The sequence below is a fragment of the Pipra filicauda genome, unplaced genomic scaffold (assembly GCF_003945595.2).
Source record: "Pipra filicauda isolate LSUMZ 115617 unplaced genomic scaffold, ASM394559v2 scaffold17_size4572894_pilon, whole genome shotgun sequence".
In the NCBI taxonomy this organism is placed as follows: domain Eukaryota; kingdom Metazoa; phylum Chordata; class Aves; order Passeriformes; family Pipridae; genus Pipra; species Pipra filicauda.
In genome coordinates, this window is record NW_024104287.1 from 1,141,615 (window position 1) to 1,155,917 (window position 14,303).

Sequence of the window (14,303 nt, forward strand, 5' to 3'; positions counted from 1 at the left end):
CAAGGGACTTTTCAGGCTTGACACTTGCAGATCGGATATCCTATGATTTGCTCGGTGAGACTGTTCTGAATGTTGTCCTGTCATTTATAGATCAAGTATAAACATTTCATCATAACTTCTCACGTGAAAAGCTCGCACCACTTCCTCCTTCAAATCCATCCTTAAATGCATTTCCTTTGAAAGGTTTCCAACGTTCCTCTGCTCATCAACAACATCTGCACCCACTTTATGGTAAAGTAATATCAGCAACTTGTGCCTAAAGTAGACCTTGCACTGCGTGTAGCAGGACCCAGTCTTCCATCTGTTTGCAAAGTGTATATGTGTTTTAAGATCATCCCCTTTCCTTTCCCCCAAAAAGCAACCAGAAACTGATATAATCCAGGATGAAGTCTTGATGGCAGACCTTCCAGCTGGGTCTGGATGGTGGAACAGCAAGAAAACAGCACCATCTTCCAACCAATGTCTTAGAGAAAATAAAAAAAGGAAATATTTTTATTGCACATAGGAACACTTTCAAGCCTCACAAGAACACTTCTCACACAAGGAATATCTGCAAACGTTATAGAATAGAAATAGCAAAAATTAAACTATTTCTCATTATGCTCCCTGTTCTAGAAGGCATACTTTTCCTGGAACTTAGGACTTATCAGCATAAGCTTTCTGCTCAAGAACAAGTTTTCCATCTTATGCATTTAAATTTAAGGAGTTACTTTATCCTCTCAGTATATATTTAACTCCCTGTCTTCTCCCTGCAAAGCCCCACAGTTGGCTTATTGGCAAGGCTGACCTGGAGCTGTGCCGTAACACCTGGTTACTGCTGACCCACGCAAAATCTATCAAATACATCATGCAGCTACATGACTCCTTTACCAAATCGACTTCCATCTTCCTTGCAACCTCAGACCTCCCTCCCCACATGCCACTCCTGCCCCTCGTGCTGCTAGTTTTGCCGTGGACCAATGCCTTGTTTCCCATTCATGCAGCTGCCAGGTGGTAGCTGCCAGGCCTGCCTTCAGCAGAGGCAACAAGTGGGATCTGGCAGCAGCTGTGTGGAAGTGAATGAAAGCTGTGATGGAAGCTGTGTGGAGGAATTGATTGAGGAGTATATGTACCCTAAAATGACACTTTAAAGAATATACATTTGTTTTAGGTGCACAATACAGTATATCAATAAGAGGGGTGGGGGGGGAGGAGGAGGGCCCTAAATGCTCAGATAGTTAACTCTGACTGGGAAATGAGCTACTTACTTATAAGCTATTCTGGACTTTTAATTCTATGTATTTAGATACACAAATAAATGGCCTCTTTTTATGCAATGCTGAGAACTGCATTTACTAAATATGGAAACATGGTATCTAAAAATAAACACACAGCTATGAAGACATTAGCCTTGTTCCATAAAATAGGGGCAGGAGAACTGCAGCAACTTATATGTCCAAAATACTTGTAAAGAGAATCCCTTCCCCCACCCAGCCCTCAAAGGACCCTGAGCAAAACTAAAGAAAACAAAAAAACCTTCACAAAAATTCCCAGAGTTGAGTGAACATATCAAGAAAAGCACAGAGAAAAGATCGTTAGTGATAAGTGGGCTCCTTGCAGATGAATAACTCTTTATGTTGCCAAAGGACAATACAAATTTGACATTGTTTTACTAATTTCCACATTCTTCATTTTATGGCAGTAATCACCATAAGCCAGCAGAAAACAATACCATCTAATGGCAATTGAACAACGTAAGCACTCACTAGTCATTGTGGAGGGTGATAAAGCTACAAGGCAGCTGGAGTTTTGCTACAGCAACTAGAAAATATAAACACATAAATGGAATTTTCAGTTAATCTTCATATTTTGAAAGACCTTCAACAGTGCTCCAGCGAAAGCTTTTCCAACACCTCAGTTTTGAACTGGAATTACCATTAAACCTATTGGGTTTCTTCCTAGACATAGAAAATCTCCTTACTTGAATTCCTAGGTGTATTTCTAATTTCTCTGTTTAATTACATCCCAGAATTTTAATTTCTTTTTATCCCGGAAGGTTTTTGTCAATATATGTTGTAGTCATATTATCGAGTGGCTTCAAGCCTTCCACATACAGAGACACAGATCTTTTTGTTACTCAAATCCCAGCAGTCATTATTTTAGATCAGAGAAGCAATTCCTGGGTTAGTAATTTATATCAAACTAAAAGGCAATGCCTTTTTTTAAGTGCTAAAGTAGTCCTCCCAAATTGCTGCAAACTGTGAGTTAGTGTTTCACTCAACATAACAGTCTTGTGCATATTTCTGTCTCAAATTTCCCCTCTAAATGCCTAAAAAAAAGCGCCATGGCTCAGCCTGAACCGAAGTATTTCTTGCTTCGTTTTTGTCTCCCGTGGCGCCGTGTATTCCGCGTACAGCAGCATCTCCTAGTGGCCGCCCGGTCTCTGCTGCGTGGGAAAGGCAGCCAACGGGAGAATTCGTGTTTCCCACCGTTTCACTATGTTTCCGGATGTTTGAGCAATAAAAGGAATCAGATGGGACAAGTGTTGGTAATAAACAGTAGTATTTACCTTTGTTGATGTGTGGGTTGCCCCCCGAGTTACAGGACCTGGCAATGCGTGGGGTCATAATCCTTCCTCCGAAAGAGGCAGGGTGGACTCCGCTGAAGAGCCCTGTCCAAGGGTCGTCTGTGGGAAGAGTTTCTCCAAGGCTTGAATCCACTCTCACGTCTAATTTTGTTCTAATTTATACCAGTGTAACACTTGAATTCCTGACTTCTATCAGATTAAATGAAAAAGGTGTCTACTTGCTTTCTGAGCAGTTAATAATGAAGAAAACTTCTGCTCTATCTGGGAAAAGTGCTTGCATGAAGTTATAGAAGTACTGTGGATAGCTTCCAGTTAGGCAAAAATTCACAAAGATCTGGGGGAATGCTTTGGTACTTTCTGTGGAAAGGACAGAGAGATGCAGGATTTCAGTACTCTGAACATGGCAGAGAGTTTAAAGACGCTGTTAACATTTCAGCTCTAATCTGTAGCTATCAGGCTGCAGCTGGGTTCGCCAGTGTGTGTAGAGCCAAGCACAGTATTTCCAGCACGCACAAGAATGATGTAACCCTCTGAGCCACTGGACACCCACTGCATTCCCTGTGCCATTGCCACTGCTGGGCACAGCACAAAAAGCCCATATTTGAGAGACAGTTGCTATTCAGAGCAGCTTAAGCACCTGCTTAGCTCCTCTTAAGTCAAGATTAAATGTCAGGTACATGTTTCGGGACTTTCCTGAGTCACATCAAGTATTGGGAGGGGAACTTGCCCACTTAATTAATTGCTAATCCTGGTCATTTTATCCATGCTTGCAACACCCCAATCTGCAACTGTTTGGACCTTCAGTATCGTTTTCTCTGAGACCTGAAAATAGAAACAGACTAAGTATTCAATCTCCAGAAATCAAAAAAGAAGCAAAGAAGTGACACTGAACTTGTGCAGGAGTGTGATCTTGCACAGTTTCCTGGTTTCTGCACAGATAAATCAGAGTGCTTCTTTTTTTGTTGCATATGGGTTTTGATCTTGGCTCCACTATAACTTCTCTGGCAAGGGAAACATCATACAGCACTAACAAAGCCATCATTATTTATTTATTGAGCACTCGCTGTGTGATTGACATTTACAGTACCTAGAGGGAGACACAGGCCCTGTCTCAAGAGTCTTGCAGCCTAGAATAACAACACAGCTTAAAGTCATTGGCCAGACAATCAGAGCCAAATATGTGGACCTCAAGCAATTCACCATTTAAAAGTTTTGGGGATTTTTTTACAGATTGATACAAAAAGTCTTAGAAGATGAACAGTGTTGGGGAGAAAATGTAGGCTGATTCCACTGCAAAGTAGAAAAAGCAGATAAATTCCTTTTTTTATTGCACCCAGAAAGACGAAGGACACTTGAAGAGCCACGGAATGAAATCTTCAAGACTACTGGATGTTGGTGCCCCAAATAAGTAGAATTAAAAAAAAAAATTGAAAATAACTGCATATCTCTGCAGTCTGAAGTAAGAATTAGAAACATATTAAATGTTGGTATGAAGTTGAAGCCACTCTTCATGCTCTCTGCCTCTCTCCCTACCTATATTGTATTCTCCCAGGCAGGTAAATCCCATGTAAATGTAAATGTAAATCTAAATGTAAATGTAAATCTAAATCTAAATCTAAATCTAAATCTAAATCTAAATCTAAATCTAAATCTAAATCTAAATCTAAATCTAAACTAGTTCTCTTGTTTTAACTCAAAGCCCAAAGAACACATTGCAGCACAAAGGGAGCAGGATTATCTCTGGGGTCTTTATGAAGTGGAAGGAAGCTGCTGCAGAGATTGCAGACCAATCAGTTTTTTCTGAACTGTTGTGCAGCCTGTCAAACTAGGGAAATAAAAGCCCCTATGTAATCAGTTTCACCAGTTCAAATATTATTTCAAATTTGGGACATCCTACTGGTTCTCCTCTTATATGATTGCCAGTAATGCTGTCATATTGTATACTGTTTCTGGTATTCTATGTGCTAATGGAAGAAAAAAATAAATTCACTAAATCACACACTATCTTTTAAATTCTGAAAATAAGCTATCAGCTTTTTAGAAAATTATAATTTAAAAAAATATTTAGTATTATTCCCTCCCATTTGTTGAAAATCAGTGCATTTTCTAATTGAAATCCTTAAGAACTAATGACCTCGGCACATTAAATGTGAATCCTGGGGATAGATTCATGTCCAAAGCTAGCAGGATCCTTCTTGGTAATGGCTCCTGCAGCTGGGAAATGCAAATGCCTGGAACTATTCTCAGAGGGCAGTTTATTTATGGTTCCCTCTGTGCTTGACTAGTTTTCTTCATGAATGCTTTTACTAGGGGAACAGTAAAATAAAATCCGTGAGCACAAGTTTCTCAGCTGCTCACAGGTCTCCAAGGAGTCAGAAAAAGAGGTCCCTCAAATTCTCTGCGTTCTCCACCCAACATGTACACGAAGGTTTTGGTCCTGTGACACAACACTGATGTATAGGAAGAAAACACTGTGCAACAAGAACAGAAGTCATCACAGCTATAGGAAGTTAACAGGATGAAATTTTGAACAGGAAGACTAAGTTTAACCCCAATTGCCCGGTTCATGTCTAGCCTAGAGCTGGAAAGAAAAAACACTGTTGTATGATGGCATTCACTGCTTCCTGAACAGCTCCAGACTCCCGGGAGTGAACGTGAGAGTACTCCCACTTTCAGAGACCTCAGAACATATCAGGTTAATTTATCTCCTGCAAACATAATCCCCCCCTCTCAGGAACAAACAAACTTGGGGAATGGGGCCTGTCCAGTTGGTTTTTCTGGCAGTATTTTGTCCTCAAAAACTACATAGGAACATATTCATATTCAGACATATATTTAACATCCTCAATCCAGAAGGCACTTAGTCACACGATTAACTTTGGACACATGTTTCTAAAGCAGAAAATTTGTTTAAATAATAAAAGGAATTCAAGAAAATGGTTGATTTCATCATCTGGCCAGAATTAAAATACATAAACAGATCTTTTGAGTCACCCTGATACGAAAAAAAAAGGTTTTTTGACATGAAGGAGAAAAAGGGTGATGGAAGCTGAACTGAATATGAATAATTTTATTGCATTTCACATGCTACCAGTCCTTTCATCACCTTTCCTTATATTGCATTCTACAGCAGTCAAAATGATAAAGGAAGTACTTTTGAAACAGAAAATATTCAATCACATTTCTAAATGGTGTCAGGCCATAGCTGCTTATTTTGCAGGTAAATAAATAATTTGTCAGCAAGTGTTCATCTTCTCTAGAACCGATCCCAAAGTGGGATCTCAGTTACAATGAAAGCAATTTGGTAGAGGTCAGAGGAGGATTAAAAATGGAGAGGTCTCTCACTATGGACTGAGAAGCAGAAATGTCTTGCTGTCCCAAGTGATAGCAACCATCTACAGAAAAATAGTTTGCCTTATAAAATAATGCCATAGATTGTGTTACTTGTTCTTCTGTAAACAAAATGGTTCCCGTTTGTCCTTGCAGGTGTGATCTGCATCTGTGCTATTTCTAGTACAACGTGAAACCACACAGCACAAGCTGCTCTTAAAAGATAAGATGGCAGAGACCTACTTTCACTTCTTTTTAAAGCAAAAGCATCACATCAAAAGTAAATTGAACTTTGTGTATGAAAATTTACATTCTATGTTAGAAAAATATTGAGATGTAGACACTTTAATACTTAAAGGAAGTAATTGACTTTCATTGTTATTTTTATAAGTTTGTGTTGTGGGATCATAAATGCTGCAGTCTTAGCAAAAGATGTGCTAAACAGAGGTGCTCACCCCACTGTTTCCTGTTTCAGTGAATTTGAAATTATAGCGTCACCATTTATTTCAACAGAAGTCAGTAGTGTAAAAATAGAAGGTGAATTTCACTCACTATGAAGAATGAAATTAAATTAGGAGGCAACAGCTGGGAACAAGCTACAAATAGGTAAAAAGCCACCGTTCAAAAAGCTCAAAGTAAGATTGAGCAGGTAAGGCTGTCAGAGCAACTATAAGCACAGAAGTATTTTTTTAGATGGGCAGTGTGCACGTCTGAAAAGATTATAAATAAACATGTCTTTCTCCATGAATACTTGAAAATGAAACTGATCATCACTGTTTAATTTTTTCATGCATATAATGTTATATGAATCAATCTGTACATTTTTTATTAATTACATTTATTTATTCCTCTGCACATTGCAAATCACTCTCTGGGTTCCCTTTGCTGAAAACAATGCTACACTGTTACTCATGAAAATAGTTTGACCTTAAATAAGTAGTACTTGATGGAGGACTGCGACTGCAGAGGGAAAATATGTCACTTTATATGATGCCTTTGAGTAATATTTCTTCTACCAGTGTGGATCCAGCTTCATATGCTTCCTCCAGAGTTAACCTTGCAAGATGGCAAGGCAGTCAGTGCAGAATCTGGCCCTGGCCAACCACTGTCCATGATATTTAATTGTCATGACAATTTTCCGAAATATTGCCAAAACATCTTGTGAGAGGAATTTTTCAATTAGTTTCAGAGGACAGCAGTCTCTACATATAAGGATAGATTTAATTTCAGCTTCTTATGTTGTTTCAAATGTACACAGAAAACCAGAGTTTCTAAAGTGTTACTGTGAAGTCCTTGAGGTTTACAGCATTAAGCTGCTAATCCACAGCATGGTACTTTTAAGTATGCTTCAATGGTTTAATTATCTTCTATTTTAGTTTTGGATGGCTTGATCTACAGATCAGTAAGCCTGTCTCATTGCCATCACTTATATGAGAAACCCTTTGAAGCCAAGGGTATTACCATATGACTGAGCTCCTCCGAGCCTGTGATGTACATAAACAGTGGAGCCTGAGCAGTCAGATAATGTAGAGGAGGAACTGTGTCTTCTGGTTCGGTCTGTGGGTTTCTTACTCCCTATGTAAAGAAAGATACACCAGGGATAAGTGATATAGACATCCAGAAAAGCTATTTTTGGACCCAAGTTCCCATATTTGCAGCATGTTCCTGTTTTAGAAGTAACAGCAAGCTTTGCTTTGGGGGCAAGCGGCACATCTGCAGCCACAGGGGGAAGAAGGGAGCTCCTGTGGTTTATATGAGTCATTGTTTTGTCTTAATGGAAAACCTATAAAATATCAAACTGCCAGAGAGTAAAGATGTTTCGGGGGTTTATTAGTTTTACAGGCCTTATAAAAATTACTGGAAAAACATAGAATTTTAATAGCTGAAAACTGAAAAGGTTTCATTCTCTTAAACTCAGCCTGTTTGGATCACAGCGACACTACACCTCAACAGCTGGGATGTGGCACATTAGCTGCATAAATTCCCCAGACTCACTCGTTTTTGTTTAGCTGTCCCCCAAGTTCACATGAAAGCTTGTGGCTAGACTTCCCCTTTGAACATAATTTCCTGAAAACATTTAGATCCCTGGATATAGCTGAGGTTCTTCCCTAGTCAGAGCTTGCTTGGTGATTTCTGAGTACTGTTGTCATAGATTGAAGTTTGCAGCTGATGAAACCGCTCAGGAATATTACAAGTCTAGATATAGATATATGTTTATCTACACTGTATACTCAAGAGGCTTACCAGGCATAATTGCCAATCAGGACTGCCAATTTAAGTGAGAATTTTAGTCATATATCCGTATTTGAAGAGGTATCACAGAAATTATAGACTAGACTGTGAAGAGAGATGATACCCATCATTAGGGGTTACAGAATGGAACAGCTACTCTGACTTTCAGACACAGGGGCCATAATGATTAGCTATATCCAGCAACTATCAGCTGTAGCAGGTAGTAGAGCTCATTGCCTTTGTCCAAAGAATTCCCAGCCAGGTAGGTCCTGCTGCTTTCTGAGCCTTTTCCATTACAGGTATAAATACCACCCCCCCCAAAAAAACCCAAACAAAAACCCAAACAAACAAAAAAACCAACCAACCAAACAAACAAACAAAACCAAACCACCCCACAAAAACAAACAAAAGCAGCCAACCAAGCAAACAAACCCCCCAAACCCCCAAAAACAACAACAAACCCAAAACAAGACAAAACCACAAAAAAACCAAAACCAAAACAAAACGAACACCCCAAAACACAAAAAATAAGTACAGCTCAGTCTTTTGTACCCAGCCGGAATACATGCCAGGTGCTTCAGATGGACAAAAGGAAGTCCTGCTCATCGCTGAGACACAAAACTTCTCTGGAGTTACCTGGATAATAAATAAACTACATGGAAAGTAAATCTATACTTGTGTGAGAAAGCTGCATGGTATCATAACTGATATCTCATTCTCTGTTATGTATTAGAAGTTTGAAAGATTTTTATTTAAAGTGGAGCATGACTACCCTGGGGCCTCTTCTACCAATTAGCCAGCTGCAAATGAAGTACAACATAGATCTCACCCAGTGGATGCAGGGATTTATCCTGCAGCCAGATGCAGAGGTCACCCAAGAAGAGGCACACTTTATAGTGACATCAAGAGTCTTGATTTGCCCTTCTTGTTCTGGAAAGCAATCACACCGCAGTGACTACAGGCAGCTTACGCAAATACAATTATGTCAACACAATTGGAGAATTCTGATTGTGAAAACATGAAGCCCCATTATTTTGCACCAAAATGGCTCAGTTCCTGATAGAAATGCAGGACAATGATTAGAAATTTATTACTGAGCTAGGGTGACTCACAGCTGTATTTTGTTGATGGAGATTATAAAAGCACCTAATTTTGTCATTCTCCTTCTGAAATGTATGACAAAGTGGAAGAAGCTTGGCTTAGTTATGTTAAAGCTCAAAATTATTTCTTACTCAGTTTATAATGATTTGTTCTCAGACTTCTATCCTTGCAAAAATAACTTTTTCCTTCTAGGTTTGGACATTTAATGCCTTTTTTTATCATATTATGGGTAACAAGATGCATTTTCATATTTTGTTCTGCACACTCAAATGGCAGAGGGGCTTTTTTTTGTGTCATTGTTTCTTCCACCAGAGGTCAAAATAAATCTATTAGTAATTAAGCCTCATCAAGTGGCCAAAGAATTTATTACTCCTTAATAAGCTTGTTACTAGACTAAGTGGAAGCAATGGCCTAGGTGAGACAGCTCCTGTTATTTGTTGCATGGTAGCATTAACAGCAGACATTAATACTCGTTTCTTACTAATGCTTTCAAATTCATTATAAATGAGGAAAACAAAATTAATGGGTTTGAGTTTACAGTGGATTTCCATTAGGGGCTTGTGTTCTAACTGCCAACACATCTGGATTTCCTAGGAATTAATGGGTTTAACCACAGTGTCGTTGTTGTTTATGGAAAATAATTGATTAAGTTGTGTAAAAGGTTTTGTAAAAGCATTCAAAACAATGGGAAAATTCCCAGTTGCCTCCTCTTGCTTTTAGCACAATGATCTATAACTCCTTGTGCTTGATCATAAATTGATGTGTAATTTTCACAGATTGTGATATAGGATACATTTATAGTCTCACAGTAAAAAGAATTAGAGAAACGAGACTTTGGAAAGGGAAAACCTTTGTCAAAACACAGATTCACATGTGTTGCATGCTGTGAAGACATATAGTTGCAGTACAAAGAAGCAGTTACACATCTTATAAAACAGCACTGAAAATGAAAAGACAAACCAACTTGTTGTCCATATTTCTGAATTATTTTGGTGTCATGCATTCATTTCTCACAAGTATTTTGTGTGGGATGGAGAAGCATGGGTTACAAAGAAGGAAGAACAACTTTAAGAGCAGAATTTGTCAGCACAATATACCCCTGGAAGGGATTTCAAGAGGTCACTTGCACCAAAGCTGGTTGACAGTCTGACTCTCAAAATGTTTGTGCAACCCCTGTTAAGACTCCTTCAATTATGGCAATGTCACACTGTTCCCATGTCACTTAGTCCTTTAGTATCTTAAGATAATGCTTACTTTTTAATAGCTCACCTGAACGTTGCTGCATTTTGAACCTATAATTTCTTGCCCTACCTTATTAGGTCATAAAGAAGAAACTGTGTCTTTCAGATATGGATCTACAATCCGTCAAAGGACTGATGGAGGCCTGCACAAGACAAATCTACATAGTTTGATAGGCTGAGAAACTTTGAAATACAGTCAGTTCCTGCAGTACCAAAAGATGCCCTGCATGCTTTGTAATAACAGTAACAGTCAGAGCTGGACCATATGCTGAGCATATACGCAAAGTAATTAAAAAAATATTACAGCATTTAAGGGCAGACGTGTATAATAACTAGTAGGAAGAACAGCATCCAAACAGGGAAGGGACTGATCAAATTTATGTAACAAAGGTGACGCAGTGTTGTGGGACTTAGTGTTGACAATATGATCGCCAGTATATTATCCTGATTTCGACTTCTGTGCATAATTAATAAAATAACCTGAGCAATTAATTCAATCTTGAATAGCGTCTGAGTGAATGACAAGTGAGTATAGGTGACAGAAACACACACGCAGTCAAAATTAATATGGTTTAGTGTGTGATTGGCTATGGAAAGTGTTAAATTGAAGTGAGATCTTTTGTCAACAGTAGCCAGCAAGGGAGGATGTACTGGTTTTGATTGGGAATAGAGTTAATTTTCTTCACAGTAGCTGGTATGGGCTATGTTTTGTATTTTTGTTAGAAAAAGTGTTGATAATACAGGGATGTTTTCATTATTGCTGATCAGTGCTTATACAGTATCTCATACCACCCCACCAGCGAGGGGGCTGGGGGTGCACAAGAAGTTAGGAGGGGACACAGCTGGGACAGCTGACCCCAAGTCACCCAAGGGATATTCCATACCTTATGGAGTCATGCTCAGCATATAGAGATGGTGGGAGAAGAAGGAAGGGAGAGACTTTTGTCCCCTCCCCAAGTAGAAGCTTTCCTGGGGATGGCTGAACACCTGCCTGCCCATGGGAGTGGTGAAGGAGTTCCTTGTTTTACTTTGCTTGTGTGAGCAGCTTTTGTTTTGACTATTAAACTGTCTTTATCTCAACCCATGAGTTTTCTCACTTTTACTATTCCAATTCTCTCCCCCATCCCACTGGGATGGGGTGGGGGGGGTAGTGAGCGAGTGGCTGTGTGGTGCTTACTTGCTGGTTGGGGTTAAACCATGGCAAGGGCTCTCCAACACTTGCCTTCCTGTTAAGAGAATATCTACTATATATTCTGCACAGAAACTGAAAAGCCTTGCCTTATCTTGCCTTGCCCTTCCTTGTAAAGGCCTTTCTTCTCCTCAGATATATAGCATGTACCCACAGTGGAGAGGGAGAGAATACACAGCATGCACTCCTAACGCAGAAAGAAAAGCCTTGTCTCAGGTCACCCCATCTCACTGAAGCTTTTCTGTCTGTACATAGAATAACTACAGAGAGTTTTCACCTCACCTTGTAAGGCCATTTCCCCTGTGCAGAGCACACGTTACCTCTATATGTTCCAGGATACATATATTCCTAAAATAGCATATATTACCTATACAGATAGAAAACCCTTAGGCAAAACGATGGGAGATGTGTGTATTGTACATGTACATGTCTGTGCCCTGAGTCAGGGACATGGAGCAGCCTCACAGAATGGGTCAGTTTGGAAGGGACCAGAGGGGGTCACCTGGTCCAACCTCCCTGCTCAAGCAGGGTCATCCTAGAGCACATTGTACAGGATTGCGCTCAGGGTCTTGAATATCTCCAGTGAGGGAGACTCCACAACCTCTCTGGGCAATCTGTTTCACAGTCACCTGCACAGTAATGAAATTCTTCCTCACATTCAGGTGGAAGTTCGTGTGCATAGTTTCTGCCCATTGCCTCGTGTCCCATTGCTTGGCACCACCAAGAAGAGCCTGGCTCCATCCCTGTGGCACCTCACCTTTATATTTATCCACACTGATGACGTCCCTTCTCAGTTGTCTCCTCTTCAGGCTAAACAGGCCCAACTCCCTCCATCTTTCCTTGAAAGAGAGATGCTCCAGTACCCCACTCTTCCTCATCGCTCTCCACTGGACCCGCTCCCGGAGCTCCATGTCTCTCGTACTGAGGAGCCCAGAGTTGGACACAGCACTCCAGGTTCTGCCTCACCAGGGCTGAGCTGAGGGGCAGGATCACCTCCCTCTCCACACCCTCCCCCTGGCCTGTCCGCCCGCACCCGCAGGGTCGCTGATGGGGCGTGCGGCCCCACCACCCGCAGTCTAAGCGGGACGGGCCCCGCCGCGCCGTTTCTCGCCGCCGCTCAGGCGGGTCCCCGCAAGGAGCGGGCGCGGGGAGCCCGTCCCGGGGCCGGGCCCGGCCGGGCCGGGCGGGCCGCGGAGGCGCCGCCAGGGGGCGCTGTGGGCGGCGGCGCTCCGGGCCGCAGCGGCTCGCGCGGCGCTCGGGCCCTCCCGCGGCTCCCGGAGCCTCGCTCGGCGCCCGGCGGTGGATCGGGGCTCAGGAAGAGGAGGAGGAAGAGGAAGGGGAAGGGAAGCGGGACGGAGTGAAGAGGCGCCGCGAGGAGACATGTCCGCGCCCGCCGGGCTGCCGCCGCGGCCCGCCGCCGCCGCGTTTTCCCCGGTCGGGCCCGGCGGGTCCCGGGAGGCCGCGGCCCCCGCGGGCGGCGCTGCCCACTGCCACAACGGTGAGGGGCCGGCGCGGGCGGGAGCGGCCCCGGGGAGAGCGGCGCTGCGCCCGCACGGGGGGAGGCTCCTAGGGGTGCCGGGGGGCTGCGCACCCCTTCTTCCTCCCGGCGGGGCGGGAGGGGCCCGGACCCGGTGGATCCGGCCCGTAACGAAGCTCTTGGGATGAAAGGCAGCGAGACTCGCCGGGGCCGCTCGGGAAAGGCGCGTCCCCCTGCGGGGCCCGCGGCTGCGTGCGGGGAGAAGTCGGGAAGGCGCGGCCTCTCCCCGCCTCGCTACACGGAGTCAGGAGAGGGGATCCGCGCTTCGCTCTCCTCGCGGGTTTGGATCTGCCCTGTGCCGTGGCGCCTGCTTTGTGGCGTTTCAGGAATGCTCTGGAGGCCAAGGCACCTCCAGGCCTCGGCGCTGGCTGTAGAGCGTGAGAACGGGCAGAAAATCGCGTTATTTTGGATGAGAGTACTCGCTTCCTAGCTGTTTATGAACTTAAAAGTAGTAGGTGGGTAGGCGTTCACACAGCTGGATCCCGGAATTTGAGTTGAGCGAACAGCATTGGGCCAGTGAAATGTGGGTCACTGAAAAACAAAGGCAAAATAGTTTAAAGTCACAAAATACTGACTCGCATTTCAGAAGGAGAGGTAGTGAGACTGGCTGTGCTATGAATGAGAGTAATGAGGATACACTTCCTCATTTTTAAATTGGTGCACTATAAGATCAGTTCTTTATTAATACACCACATTAAGTCTTCAAAATCCCTGCATGATCATCTTCTCCATGTAATGTTGGTTTGGTATCTAAATTTGGCCTCTTGTTTGCAACAGAGATCTAGCTCATACTGTTAAATCCTTTATTTTGTAGCTTGGCTGTATTCTGCACAGGTGTTTTTTCTGAACAGATCAGTGTGCAGGGTAAGGACCTACAGAATTTTTTACTCCTGAATTTTTCTCGTCTCCAAAAGGGTAGCTAAGTGATAAGTACTTAAATGCCTATAAAGTAGGTGTTGGGGAGTTCACTGAAGTGGATGAAAAGGAAGGTAATTAAACGGTAGATTTTAAGATACTAGTGCCCGGTTGTGTCCAAACTGGTATTGTAATGCTGAGTTTTGTAAAAATGGTTCAGAAAATGCCAATTTATGAGGCTTTTAATCAAAA

General features: G+C 42.4%; 1 protein-coding gene across 2 annotated transcripts in view; it reads left to right on the plus strand.

Annotated features, from left to right (window-relative positions):
* The first annotated feature begins 12,921 nt into the window (after nucleotides 1-12,921).
* SEC24B (SEC24 homolog B, COPII coat complex component) overlaps nucleotides 12,922-14,303 on the plus strand; it is a 48,567-nt gene continuing 47,185 nt past the window's right edge. Inside the window, exon 1 of one of the 2 annotated variants that reach the window (XM_039379874.1) lies at nucleotides 12,922-13,157. In XM_039379874.1, the coding sequence (XP_039235808.1) occupies nucleotides 13,040-13,157 (118 nt within the window). In that variant the 5' untranslated portion in view covers nucleotides 12,922-13,039. The remainder of the gene's footprint in view (nucleotides 13,158-14,303) is intronic. The other variant, XM_027736447.2, reaches the window with a different exon arrangement.